At 42.3% G+C, this 12283-nt stretch overlaps 1 protein-coding gene across 1 annotated transcript in view; it reads left to right on the forward strand.

Annotated features, from left to right (window-relative positions):
• Positions 1-12283, forward strand: part of MLPH (melanophilin) — a 643600-nt gene that overhangs the window by 183017 nt on the left and 448300 nt on the right. The window contains exon 3 of the mRNA XM_030209662.1: positions 1961-2182. Coding sequence (XP_030065522.1) covers positions 1961-2182 — 222 coding nt within the window. The remainder of the gene's footprint in view (positions 1-1960; positions 2183-12283) is intronic.

Here is a 12283-nt window from a genome sequence, read left to right on the forward strand (position 1 = left end):
GATGGTATGGCTGGGCAGACTGGATAGGCCATATGGTCTTTATCTGCCTACATTTTTCTCTGTTTCTATGTTTATATTTGGAATCATTTTCCTTTGGTAAAAACCGCGTTGCCTCAGATCTTTCATTGGATTCTAGAAAGTTCTCTATCTTTTTCTTCACCAGGCATATAGGCCTGAAGTTTCCCACTTCTCTGTCACCAGTTTGTGAAGGGGAACCACATCTGCTGTTCTCCAGTCCCATGGAGAAAAGCACTGCTGTAATTGTCTGTTGCCTATGTCCAGCTTCTTCTTGCTGTAGACCATCTTTTCTTCAAAAAGGCAGTAAATCCAAATACAATTTAAAAAAATGAATGGTACAGATCCAACAAGTTCCACTTGAAGTTGTAAGCACTTCCATTTGAAAGTGGCAATTTCATAACTTCCATGCATAAGTGGCATCACTTCCACATGTAACTGCCACATTTTTACAAACCTGTGTGTAAATGCTGCAAAGTAATAGTAATCAATGTGGGCTATCATTATGATGTATTATTTTACCATTAATCTATGCTATTTTTGTACATATCCCATTTTATGCAACGAGATCTAGTTACTAAGACCTGGGGTTAACAGTAAAATAACATGTCTTAATGGTAGCCCATGTTGATAACTTCCCCCCTAAGTAATGAGGCCACAATTTTAATTTGGTTTCATTTTGGAGATGGAAATAAACTACACAGGATTAAGGAGAATGACTCACTTAATCCCTCATGTAAAAGTTCTGGCCTAAACAAGCACTTTTAAAAACCTATGCATGCCTTTGAGCTAGTGTAAACCTGACCTCAACATTTTTCCCCATACATATATATTTCCATTGTAAATACATACGTAGCATTTAATCTTGCCAAAGCCACACCCAAACAATGCCCCCTTGAAAGCTCTGCTTGGTGTGGATCTCGATGTGTAAATAGTGACTTTTTAAAATCAATCTGCCCAATATTCAGCCTGCAGCAGTAAGCAGCATCTAAGCCGCTCATAGAAGTGGGCTGAACTGACCCCAGATATTCAATGTGGGGGTGTGCTTGGCTCCCAGCATTGAATATCTAGGATTCAGAGGTCACCAGCTGATATTCAGACTGACACCCAGTTAACTTCACTGCATAAGTTAGCACAGCCTTTTAGCTGTCCTAACTTTATGCAGTTACTTAGCTGGTTAGCAGACTAAAAATTGCCGCTAACTAATTAAGTAGGTGCTCTGCCTATGCTCCACCCCTGGCCTCCTCCTAAACTAACCAGTAAGAAGATAGCCGGTTAGCTGCGATATTCAATGGCACTAATCAGTTAAGTTCCACTGCATATCATGTGCCAGCTTCTCCTGCCTGGTTAAACCCTTCTGAATATCGAGCAGAGTATTTATATATGTGTGAATACTGCTATTTGTATTTGGATATGCTTCTAAAATAATGGTCTTAATCAAATTTTGAAAAGTATAAATTATGATAGAATTCTTATTTGTTTAGGCAGTAACTTTGTAACTGCTTGCAAACATAAAAAGTGCATGCATATTCATCCATGTGCAGGCTTTGATGAATTATAAAAACAAAAGTATGGGTCTATGTTTGCTTTAAAATGGAGATAGAGAATTTATGCGGTCATTTTTGGGAACATAGGAGCCTCTTATTGGCCCCAGGATTTGAGGAATGCCTCCTCTAAAGCATATGTGCAGTACTATTAGTTGGTCTAGAGGAGTCACTGGTATCCTAGTGATTGTCTTTCCTTTCTTGGTCCCTGAGCCTGGGTGTTCAGGCTTTCCTGGCTGTATGTGATATGTCAGTAGCTTCTATGATAGAGAATTCCCAGAGTTGCGAACCAAGTTCAGGTCCTCTAGTTAAATTGGAAGTGCCCAACACTAGCCACTGTGTAATCCTTGCAGTCATAGCATCATTTCAACTAATCAGGATTTATTTTTTTTTCCTTGTAGTGATCTAAAATGTAAGGTAGAAAAAGAAAGTGCCAAGCGGGACCTGCTATTCAATCAAGCACACCTGAACAAGTCTCACTGTGTGCACTGTCTACAACCCTTTAAATTCTTGGTCAACAGCAAATGCCAGTGCCAAGTCTGCCATTTCTACACCTGCAAGAACTGCAGCCACTACAATAAGAAGGATCAGGGCTGGGTCTGTGACTCTTGTCATATTATCAGGTAAATGGTCTGGGGTCAAAGGTCTGAAAGGCATGAAGAATCTCATTGCACAGCAGAGGGGAGAGAGCAACTGCAAACTACATTCTGTGATGGATGACAAAATTGTAACTTAAATTACTGTGCATAATAGGCTCCTTTTACCTAAATGTGCTAATGGAGTTGTAGCACTATAGTACTACTACTACTACTATTAAACATTTCTATAGCACTACTAGACTTACGGAGCACTGTACAAATTAACATGAAAAGATAGTCCCTGCTCAACAGAGCTTACAATCTAAATTGGACAGACGAACAGACAGCTAGGGGTGGGGAAATTGCAGTGGTAGGGGTGATAAGTGAGGGTGTTGAGTAAGAGAGTCATGGTTAGGAGTCGAAAGCAGTAGCATATATATATATATATATATATATATATATATATATATAAATGCTAAATAGTAGTAGTAGCATGCACTAAATCCTAAGAAGTGCATTTTATTCCTATGGGCTTCTTAGCACTTAACATATGCTAATCATTAGCATTCATTAAATTCATTAGCGCACCTTAATAAAAGGAACACAAACATTGTTCTCTTGTTGTTCAGTCTCTCTTATTTCAATTTGATATAATTTCCAAGTAACCAGGCTTACAGACTAAAAACACATAAAAAAGGGGAATCAAAAATATACCAGAAAAGAAAGAGAAAAGACTGAGAAAAGAATGGTTAAGGAGGGAGGGGATAGAACTATAATTATGATAGGAAAGTAAGTGGGGAAGAACAAATGGAGGGTGTACTCTGCAGAATCAGGACTCAACAGGGAGTAGAGGAGTGGCCTAGTGGTTAGAGCAGCAGTCTTGCAATCCAGAGGTAGCCAGTTCAAATCCCACTGCTGCTCTGATGTTGGGCAAGTCACTTAACCTTCCATTGTCTCAGGTACAAACTTAGATTGTGAGCCCTCCTGGGACACAGAAGTATCTAGTGTACCTGAATGTAACTCACCTTGAGCTACTACTGAAAAAGGTGTGAGCAAAATCTAAATAAATAAATAAAACATGAACTGAAATCAAGGGGAGAAAACTAACATAAAGCATCATTGAACAGATATATTTAAAGGTGGCCAGAGAAGTTTGTAGATGGAGGGCACTAGGAAGGGTGTTCCAGAGTTGAGGGCATTCAACAGAGAATACTGAATGCGGTAGCTAAGAATAGTAAGTTGATTCTGGTTGGTGAATCAAAGAGTTCTGTCTGGACTGTACGGAATTAGATGTGAAGAAAGGTAAAGTGGTTCACTGGAAGTAAGTACTTTAAAAACTAATAATAGAATCTTATATGTTATCCAGTGTGCTAGTGGCAGCCAATGTGCATCTTTTATGTGGGGAGCGATGTGGTCGTATTTCCTCACATTATAGATCAGCCAAATTGCAGTGTTGTAGATAGTATATAGCAGTGGCGTAGCCAGACAGCCAAAGTGGGTGGGCACAATATTTTCTCTGCCCTGCCCTACCGCAAAATATAAATAAATTAGCTAATAAGGATCCTCAAGCTCTGTCAGCTGAAGACTTTCTCTGAAGGTGGTCAGAACTCCCTTTTACCAAACTTGGCAGGCAGCAGCAACATCCGTAAGCCACTGATGCTAGCACCCTATGCGTGCTTAGCTGTCGGTGACTCAAGCATGTTGTCACCAACTGCAGAGCTTGGTAGAAGCAAGTTCTGGCCGTCTTTGGAGGAAGTCCTCAGCTGGGGAGGCTTAGAATCCCTACCAGCTATACAGCAAAGGTCAGAACTGGTGTTAGACATGCTAGGGCTCCCTGCCTTCCCTCCATTTCCCCACCTGCCATTACTGTCACACCAACAGACTCTCACCAAATACAGAACAGGGGATCACATATCAGAAATAAAAATATTTAAACAAAAATTGAAGTCAGAACCCCAAAAAGTTAAACTTAGCATGTACTGCAACACTGGAGAAATAAAAATAGAAATGGATTTCCTTTCTTTTCAACATGATACAAACACATTTGCTATGTAGATTTCCCAAAGCCAGTGCTTTTTTTGTAGAAAAAAAGGTGCCGGTACTCGTGGGCAGGGTCACCACATATGGCTCCACCCCTATTATAGCCACATCCACATTAGCCACACCCCTTATACCAGCCATGGCGCATATAAACAGACATCATTGAAAATATTATACTAGTATAGGAGAAAAAATAATGTGATTTTTTTTTCATTATAAATAATTTCTGTAAGCTGTTACAGCTCCAGTATACCCAGTGCAAAATAAGACAAATTCCAAACACTAAAATTAAAATAAAATGATTTTGTTGGGATCTGTAGATACACCTTTGATACAATAAAGATATTTTTTTAATGATTTTTTCTACCTTTGTTGTCTGGTGACTTTGTTTTTCTATCCATATTGGTCCCAGTCTCTGATTCTGCTGCTCTCTATCTGTTCTCTTAACTCCATTTCCAGGGCTTCCTTTCCATTTATTTCTTTACTTTCCTCCTTTCTTCTTCATTTCTTGCCCTGTATCCATAAGTAAAAGCTGGATCCTCCTCCATGGAACTGACTGGAGGAGGTATAACGTGGATCCAGCCTATTTTGTCCATCCATGTGCAGTTTTTCTCCTCTCTTCCCTTTCCCTCATCTCCATCCATGTGCAGTTTTTCTCCTCTCTTCCCTTTCCCTCATCTCCATCCATGTGCATCTTCTTCTTTTTTCTTTCCTCACCTCCATCCATGTCCAGCACTTCTCCTCTCTCATCCCCTCCATCCATGTTCAGCATTTCTCCTCTCTTGTCCCTCCCCTGTATCCATATAAAGCAATAATTCTCTCTCCCCTCTCCTCCATCCAAGTCAGCATTTCTCCTCTCTCCTAGCCAACTCCTCCATCCATCCATCCATGTCCAGTAATCCTCCTCTATCTCCTGCTCTCCTCTCCATCCATTTCTAGCATTTCTCCTCTCTCCCCTGCTCTCCCCTCAACCATGTCCAGCAATTCTCTCTTCCCTGTCCTCCCCTCCCTGCCCAGCGATTCTCCTCTCTCCCCTCCATGTCCAGCAATTTTCTCATCCCTGTCCTCCCCTCCCCGTCCAGCAATTCTCCTCTCTCCCCTCCATGTCCAGCAATTCTCTCTTCCCTGCCCTCCCCTCCATGTCCAGCAATTCTCTATTCCCTGTCCTCCCCTCCCCATCCAGCGATTCTCCTCTCTCCCCTCCATGTCCAGCAATTCTCTCTTCCCTGCCCTCCCCTCCATGTCCAGCAATTCTTCTCTCTCCCCTCCATGTCCAGCAATTCTCTCATCCCTGCCCTCCCATCCATGTCCAACAATTCTCTCTCCCCTGCCTTTCCCTCCCATCCCATCAATGTCCAGCAATTCTCTCTCTCCCCTGCCCTTCCCTCCCATCCCATCAATGTCCAGCAATTCTCTCTTCCCTGTCCTCCCCTCCCATGATTTCCAGCGATTCTCCGCCTCTCCCATGCCCTCACCTCTCCCATATCCAGTAATTCTTCATTCCCCAGCCATCCTCCTTCACTGCCTGCCAGCCAGCGTTGGACTCAGAAGCGAACGGTGTAGGCAGCGATTGGCTGGCAGCGTTGTAGCTTCCCTCTGCGAGTCCCGCCTATGCGGAAACAGGAAGTTGTAGGTGGGACTTGAAGAGGGAAGCTACGACGCTGCCAGCCAATCGCTGCCTACACCGTTCGCTTCTGAGTCTGACGCTGGCTGGCAGGCAGTGAAGGAGGACGACTGGGGGACGAAGAATCGCTGGATATGAGAGAGGAGAGGGCAGGGGAGAGACGGAGAATTGCTGCACATCGATGGGAGGGCAGAGGAGAGGCGGAGAATCGCTGGATATCATGGGAGGGGAGGACAGGAGGAGAGAAAGGTGCTGGTACGCCATACCGTTGCGTACCGGCACAAAAAAAGCACTGCCCAAAGCCAATATATTCCATTTAAAACATTCAAAATACGTTGCTTTTTTCTACCTTTGTGGTCTGGACATTGTATTTTTCCATCATGTTGGTTGCAGTTTCTTTTCTGCTTTCCTGTCTGTCGTCTTCTAATTCTCTTTCAAGCAGCTGCTGTCCATTTGTCTTCTTTTACCTTCACTACACCTGCTTTTGACATATTGACTGTTCTTATTTTTAGCTCTTTCCTCTCTTTTTTCTTTTTTCTGCCTTGCTGTCAACTCAAATTTCACCCTCTCACTGTTCTCCTCCTTTTTTAGTTTACAGCTACCTATCAGATTTTCATCTTTTTCTCTCACCCACTAGCTTTTCCATTTCCCCATCTCACTCCTTCCTCAGCCCTCCATTCCCTTTCATTACCATAGTTCTATCCACTGTAATCACTATCTTTTTATTTATTTATTTATTTATTTATTCATTTCCTTGCCACCCTCTTCCTCTCCCTCCTGGCCTCTCCCACATGGTTCCACCATCTTCCTTCCCTCCACCCTTCTGGCCTAGCATCTGCTCCCTCTTTCTCCCCACCCCACTCTTGTAGCCTTACATCTCTCTGCCCCTTCTCTCTTCCCTCCTGCCCTCTCCCCCATGTTCCAACATTTATCCCTCTCTCTACCCTCACTCCCACTGTCTGGCATCTCTCCATCACCCTTCTGCTCCTGAATCCAACATCTCCTCCTTTCTCCCCTCTCCACCTCTTGTGTTTCTCTCTCCCTCTCATTCACCCCCAGGTCCAATATATCTCCCTCTCTCCCACTTTCTACCATTTTCCCCTCTCTTCTGCCATGGGTCCAACACTTCTCTTCCCCCTCCCCCCATGCAGCATTTTCTCTCTTCCTCCCTTCCACTGCCATGTCCAACATTTCTGCCTCTCCCCCTCCCTTGTGCCCCATCCAACATCTCTCGCTTCCCCCTACATCATCTCTTCCTGCCCTCCACCATCATGTCCAATTTTTCACCATATTCCCCTCCTCACCACCCCTATGTCCAACATTTCTCCCTCTCTCATCCCTCTCCCCTCCCCATGCAAGATTTTTTCTTTTCTTACCCCTCTCTACCTTATGTCCCACAATTCTCTCTCTCTTGCCCCTCTCCACCTCATGCCCCCCCATGCAGCATCTATCATTTGGAAGGAGACCTCCCCCCAACTCTCCCTCTTGATTCAATGGGGCACCACCTTTAACAGCCCCGGTATTGGAGGAAGCAGGCTGAGCTCCGATCCTGCATCTGCCTCCCTCTCTCACACGGCAGCGCTTCCCAGATGCTGCCTACCACCGCCACAATCCTGCATCTACCTCCCTCTGTCTCAGCAGCAGTGGTAGCGATTCCTACATGCTGCCTCCTGCTTCTAACCCGAAAGCATCTCCTCTGCTGTGTCCCGCCCCCATTATCACAACTTCCTGTTTCTGCTGGGGAAGGACGCGGCAGAGGAGACGCTTCCAGGTTAGAAGCAGGAGGCAGCATGTATGAATCACTACCGCTGCTGCTGGGACAGAGGGAGGTAGATGCAGGATCGTGGCAGCGGTAGGCAGCGTCTGGGAAACGCTGCCGTGAGAGAGAGGGAGGCAGATACAGGATCGGAGCTCAGCCTGCTCCCTCCGCTGCCGTGCTGCTGATGAAGGTGCTCCACTGCTGGGTGGGCCTGAACCCAAACTGGGTGGGCATAGGCCCGCCCAGGCCTACCCGTGGCTACGCCCGCCCAGGCCCACCCGTGGCTACGCCCCTGGTATATAGTCATTGAAGGGTCTTTAGTTCTAAGGTTTTTGTATAAAGAATTGCGGTAATCTAGCTGAGTGATGACTAATGAATAAACTAAAATGTTAACAGCTTGGGGGAATAATTATGAGTGAATGGAACATATCAAACAAAGTTTATGGAAACTGCTTAACCTGACACCCAGACCAAAGCAGGTAAATAAAGTGAGGTAAATTGTTTCAAAGTTTTGGAGCTAGAAAGGAAAATGCAGAGTTTCCAGTAGACTCATAATGGGCTTGCCTAGGGGTGAATAATGGTGTGAATTCAGAGACCTTAGTGTATGAGATGGGGTATAAGGAATAGTCAGCGAAGACAGATAAGAGGGAAGTACTAAATAATAAGCAGTATATGCTAAACATACTATTTTTAAACCATATACAGTATTGAATGGGAAGCCAGTGAAGTCTGATTAGTAAGGGAGTGACTGGGGTCAAACCTTTGAACCTTTGAGAAAAGGCAAGCAGAACAGTTTTGCAGAGTCTGAAGCCCCTTAATTTGAAATTTGGTGACACCAGCATATACTGAATTACAGTAATCAATTTGCAATATCAGGAGTGCATGTGTTAGAGCAGGGGTGTGCAACCTCGGTTCTCTAGGGCTGCAAACCCAGCGGGGTTTTCAGGTTTCTCCAATGGATTTGCATGAGATCTATTTGCATGTACTACCTACATTGTATGTAAATAGATGTCATGCATACTCTTTGGGGGAAATCCTGAAAACCTGACAGGGTTGTGGACCTTGAGGACTGAGGTTGCCCACCCATTTGTTAGAGTGTGCAGAGTAGAAAAGAAGATTACGTAGGGGATTTCATAATTAGATTAAACTTCCAAAAATTTTACAAAAAGGATATTTTTTAAATTTCTTACAAAAATTCTTATAATCTATTTCTGACTTTACCTTTACTGGTAAATTATTCAAGATTTCACCACCTGATAGAATATAAAAAATCCATTTATATTTTATGTTTACTGCCATTGGATAACTAAAAGATAACTGGGACTCATTGCACAGACTTCTATGTGAAGAGGGTATGATTAACAATGATGACATATGATAGAGCTAGACCATAAAATATTTTAAAAATCATGATACACAATTTAAATATTGTATGTGCTTCGATTGACAACCAATGTAATTATAAAAGCAAAGGGCTAGCTCGATTAAACCAATGGGTGACACAGTTGTATTTTGTATTGTCTGTAACCATTGTCTTAACTTACCAGAAAAATCAACATATACAGTAGTTTGTGATAACAGCCTGAATAATAGTTTTGAAGTAGTCAATAGAAAAAAAAATTTTTTATTGTGAGCAAATTAGAGTGGGTTTCAAGAGACAAGGATGGATCAAGCATAATCCCCAAAACTTTAATCAAAGACTCACAATGAAGTGTTTTGTCTCCAAGAATAAGACCACTCACAAAGGGAGAGGAATATGAATAACTAAGTGATAACATTTAAGTTTTGTCTGTATTTAGTCTCAAATGGTGTTATGAAGCCCAATTTTCCACAATATCAGTACAGTCTTGTAGAATTGATAATACTGGAATAAGCAATGTAATGTTGTCTGTATAAGTATAAAAACTAACTTTAAGTTGTCCTAAAGTCTTACTGAAAAACTTATCAGAACATTGAAAAGAACTGGGGAGAGAGGGGAGCCCTGTGGTATTCTACAATCTGCAAGATTCGGACAGAGATTCAAACTATGTTATTCTATAACATCTTTCCTCCAAAAAATCTTTAACCCTATTAAGTACTTTCCTTGTAAGACCAATATCACATCTTAGCATCTTCAATCAAAGTGTGTGATCTATTAGATCACACGCAGCTGATAAATCAAAGTGCAAGCTAATGGCCTATCAAGGAGGGTTATGATGTCAATAAACAAAATACTTAATTTCAGTGCAGAAACCCTTATGAAAGCCGTATTGTGCTGGATGGAGAATATCATACACATCAAAATAATCTGTTAATTGTTGAGCTACCAGAGTCTCCAAAGCTTTCATAAAATTTGGAATATTGGTAATCAGTCTATAATTAGACATCCTAATTCCTTCCAGTAGGGTTTTTAGAATCAGAGTTGATGAAGAGAATAGGAAATTGACCCAGAGCCAATACTTTCTATCCACTTTCTATCCAAGTATGGAACCATAGTATATTTAAAAAAGGGGGATCATAATAATATGAGAGGCAAAGACTAGGATCACAATGAGAAGAAGACAGTCTATGCAACAGAAATTGGATATCACAAAGGAGGATTGGGGGAAAAAAATTCCCAAATTCTATCAACTATAAATTGTCCTCAATTATTGCAGGGAAATATCCTGTGTTTGGGTAACGTTAGTGTTCAGTGAATAATTAAGTTGGAGATCTAATATAAATGAACTGATTTTAAAATAATCTGCTATCACTTTGGCAATCAGAACAGTTAAACTAGTGGAATCTAAAGATGTTATTTCTTCTTTTCAAGTAATGGGTGTCAACTATTTATAAGAGTTCCTTTGAATCCATTTTACTGTCAAGGAAGAATGATAATCTTTTTTACCTATAATTAACTGATATTTATAATTCCTAATTGCATTTTTCCATTGTGATTTTATGTAAAAGTCCTTTTTTTATGCCATAACCATTCTAATCATCTGGAATCATGTTTTAAGGTAGTAAGACATCATTAAACGAAGGATTGTCTTTTCTACAAAGTAAAATGTTAGGTCAGTGTGGCAATGCCGGTGTCCTAGACTGCATAACTCTTTTGTGGGTTCTTGAAGAAATGTGTTAAACTTAGCAAGGTGGAGTATCAAAATTGGTCATGATCTACTTTTTTCCCTGGAGAGAGAACTTCGACAAGGAGTTTTTTGATCAACTTGAAAAGTTTTCCAGTTTAGCACAAATGCTAGAGCAAAGTGATTTGACCAAACTAGTAGTTTTCAATTTATATCCGTAGGAAAAAATACTGATGTGAGCATCCTAGAATAAGCAGAAAGATCTAGTTCATGACCTTGCTCATGTGTGCAACTAACCTGAGGAATATAGGGCTTCTTTTACAAAGCTGCACTACCGATTCTTGGTGCGGCAAATGAGAGAAAGTTCATTCAATTCCTGGCTTCCAGGCTCCTTGATTGCTTTGCTTTCACCCACCTGGGTCTGCTTTTCCTCTGCCTGGCTTTCCTTGCTTCTCTCCTATTGGTCTTCTAGTTCCTCCTTCCCTTGCTCTTGTCCTATGGCTGTGCCCCTTCTCCTTGCTGGTTCCTGCTGATGTCAGATGCCAGAACTTTATCAACTGAGCTCTCCCTGGACTCCATGCTTCGGCTTCTACTTTGGTAGGTGTTTCTATCTCTGTAGTCTGCTTCTTATCTACTAGTCCCTCGTTGCTGACTTTGCCTGTACCTGGATTACTCTCTTGCCTGCCACCTGCCTACTGACTTTCGCCTGTACCTGGATTACTCTCCTGCCTGCCACCTGCCTACTGACTTTTGCCTGCATCTGGATTACTCTCTTGCCTGCCACCTGCCTACTGACTTTCGCTTGTACCTGGATTACTCTCTTGACCTGCTGCCTGTCTGGCCGATACATTCATTATCCTGCTTCCAACTCCGTCCCGTAAGTCCTGTAGGCCGCCCACACCTAGGGGCTCTACCTCTGGGGAACGGCGGTCAGTGCAGGTGAAACCCGGGGTTGTCCAGCAGCCAAGTAGAACCTGGTCCGAGTACCGGGCTCAGCAGCGCTCTACTTGGTACAAGAACTCACAAGTCTGACATAAAGTCAAGAAAGAGCGGAGTTCTGAGACAGTAGAAACTGCTGAGTAATGTTTTTGTATTGTTGCTGTAATGATTGTGAATACTTTTTATAGAAACCACCTAGTCATAGGTGGTGCATAAGTTTTTTAAATAAATGAAGAATTAATATCTCCTAAGAAATAGAGAAAAGGAGGGTGAAAAGAGGAAGGAGGAGAAATAGATAGAGGAGATGTACTACCAGCTGTTTTTTACCATGAGCTAAAAATGCTAGCGTGGCTTTGTAAAAGGCCCCCTAAATGCAGATGCATTTCAAATTGTAATTAAAAAAAATGTTATTTATGAAATTTAAAGATAATTAACAAGAATACACTTGTTCATGAAAGTAACATACATCGGGAACATTAGTGGCCCTTTTACTAAGCCGCATAAATGTTTACGTGCGCCCAACAATCGCCAAAATGGAGTTACTGCCCGGCTACCACATGGCTCTTGCGGTAATTTCATTTTTGGCGCACATCTGATACGCGCATCTGAAAAATAATCTTTATTTTTGGACACGCATATCGGATGCGCACCAAGTGCCATTTGACACGAGTAGGTCATTACTGCATGGTTACTGTGTGAGCCTTTACCTCTAGGTCAATGGCTGGTGGTAAGGTCGCAGA

This window comes from Microcaecilia unicolor, chromosome 7, assembly GCF_901765095.1.
Source record: "Microcaecilia unicolor chromosome 7, aMicUni1.1, whole genome shotgun sequence".
Classification (NCBI taxonomy): Eukaryota; Metazoa; Chordata; class Amphibia; order Gymnophiona; family Siphonopidae; genus Microcaecilia; species Microcaecilia unicolor.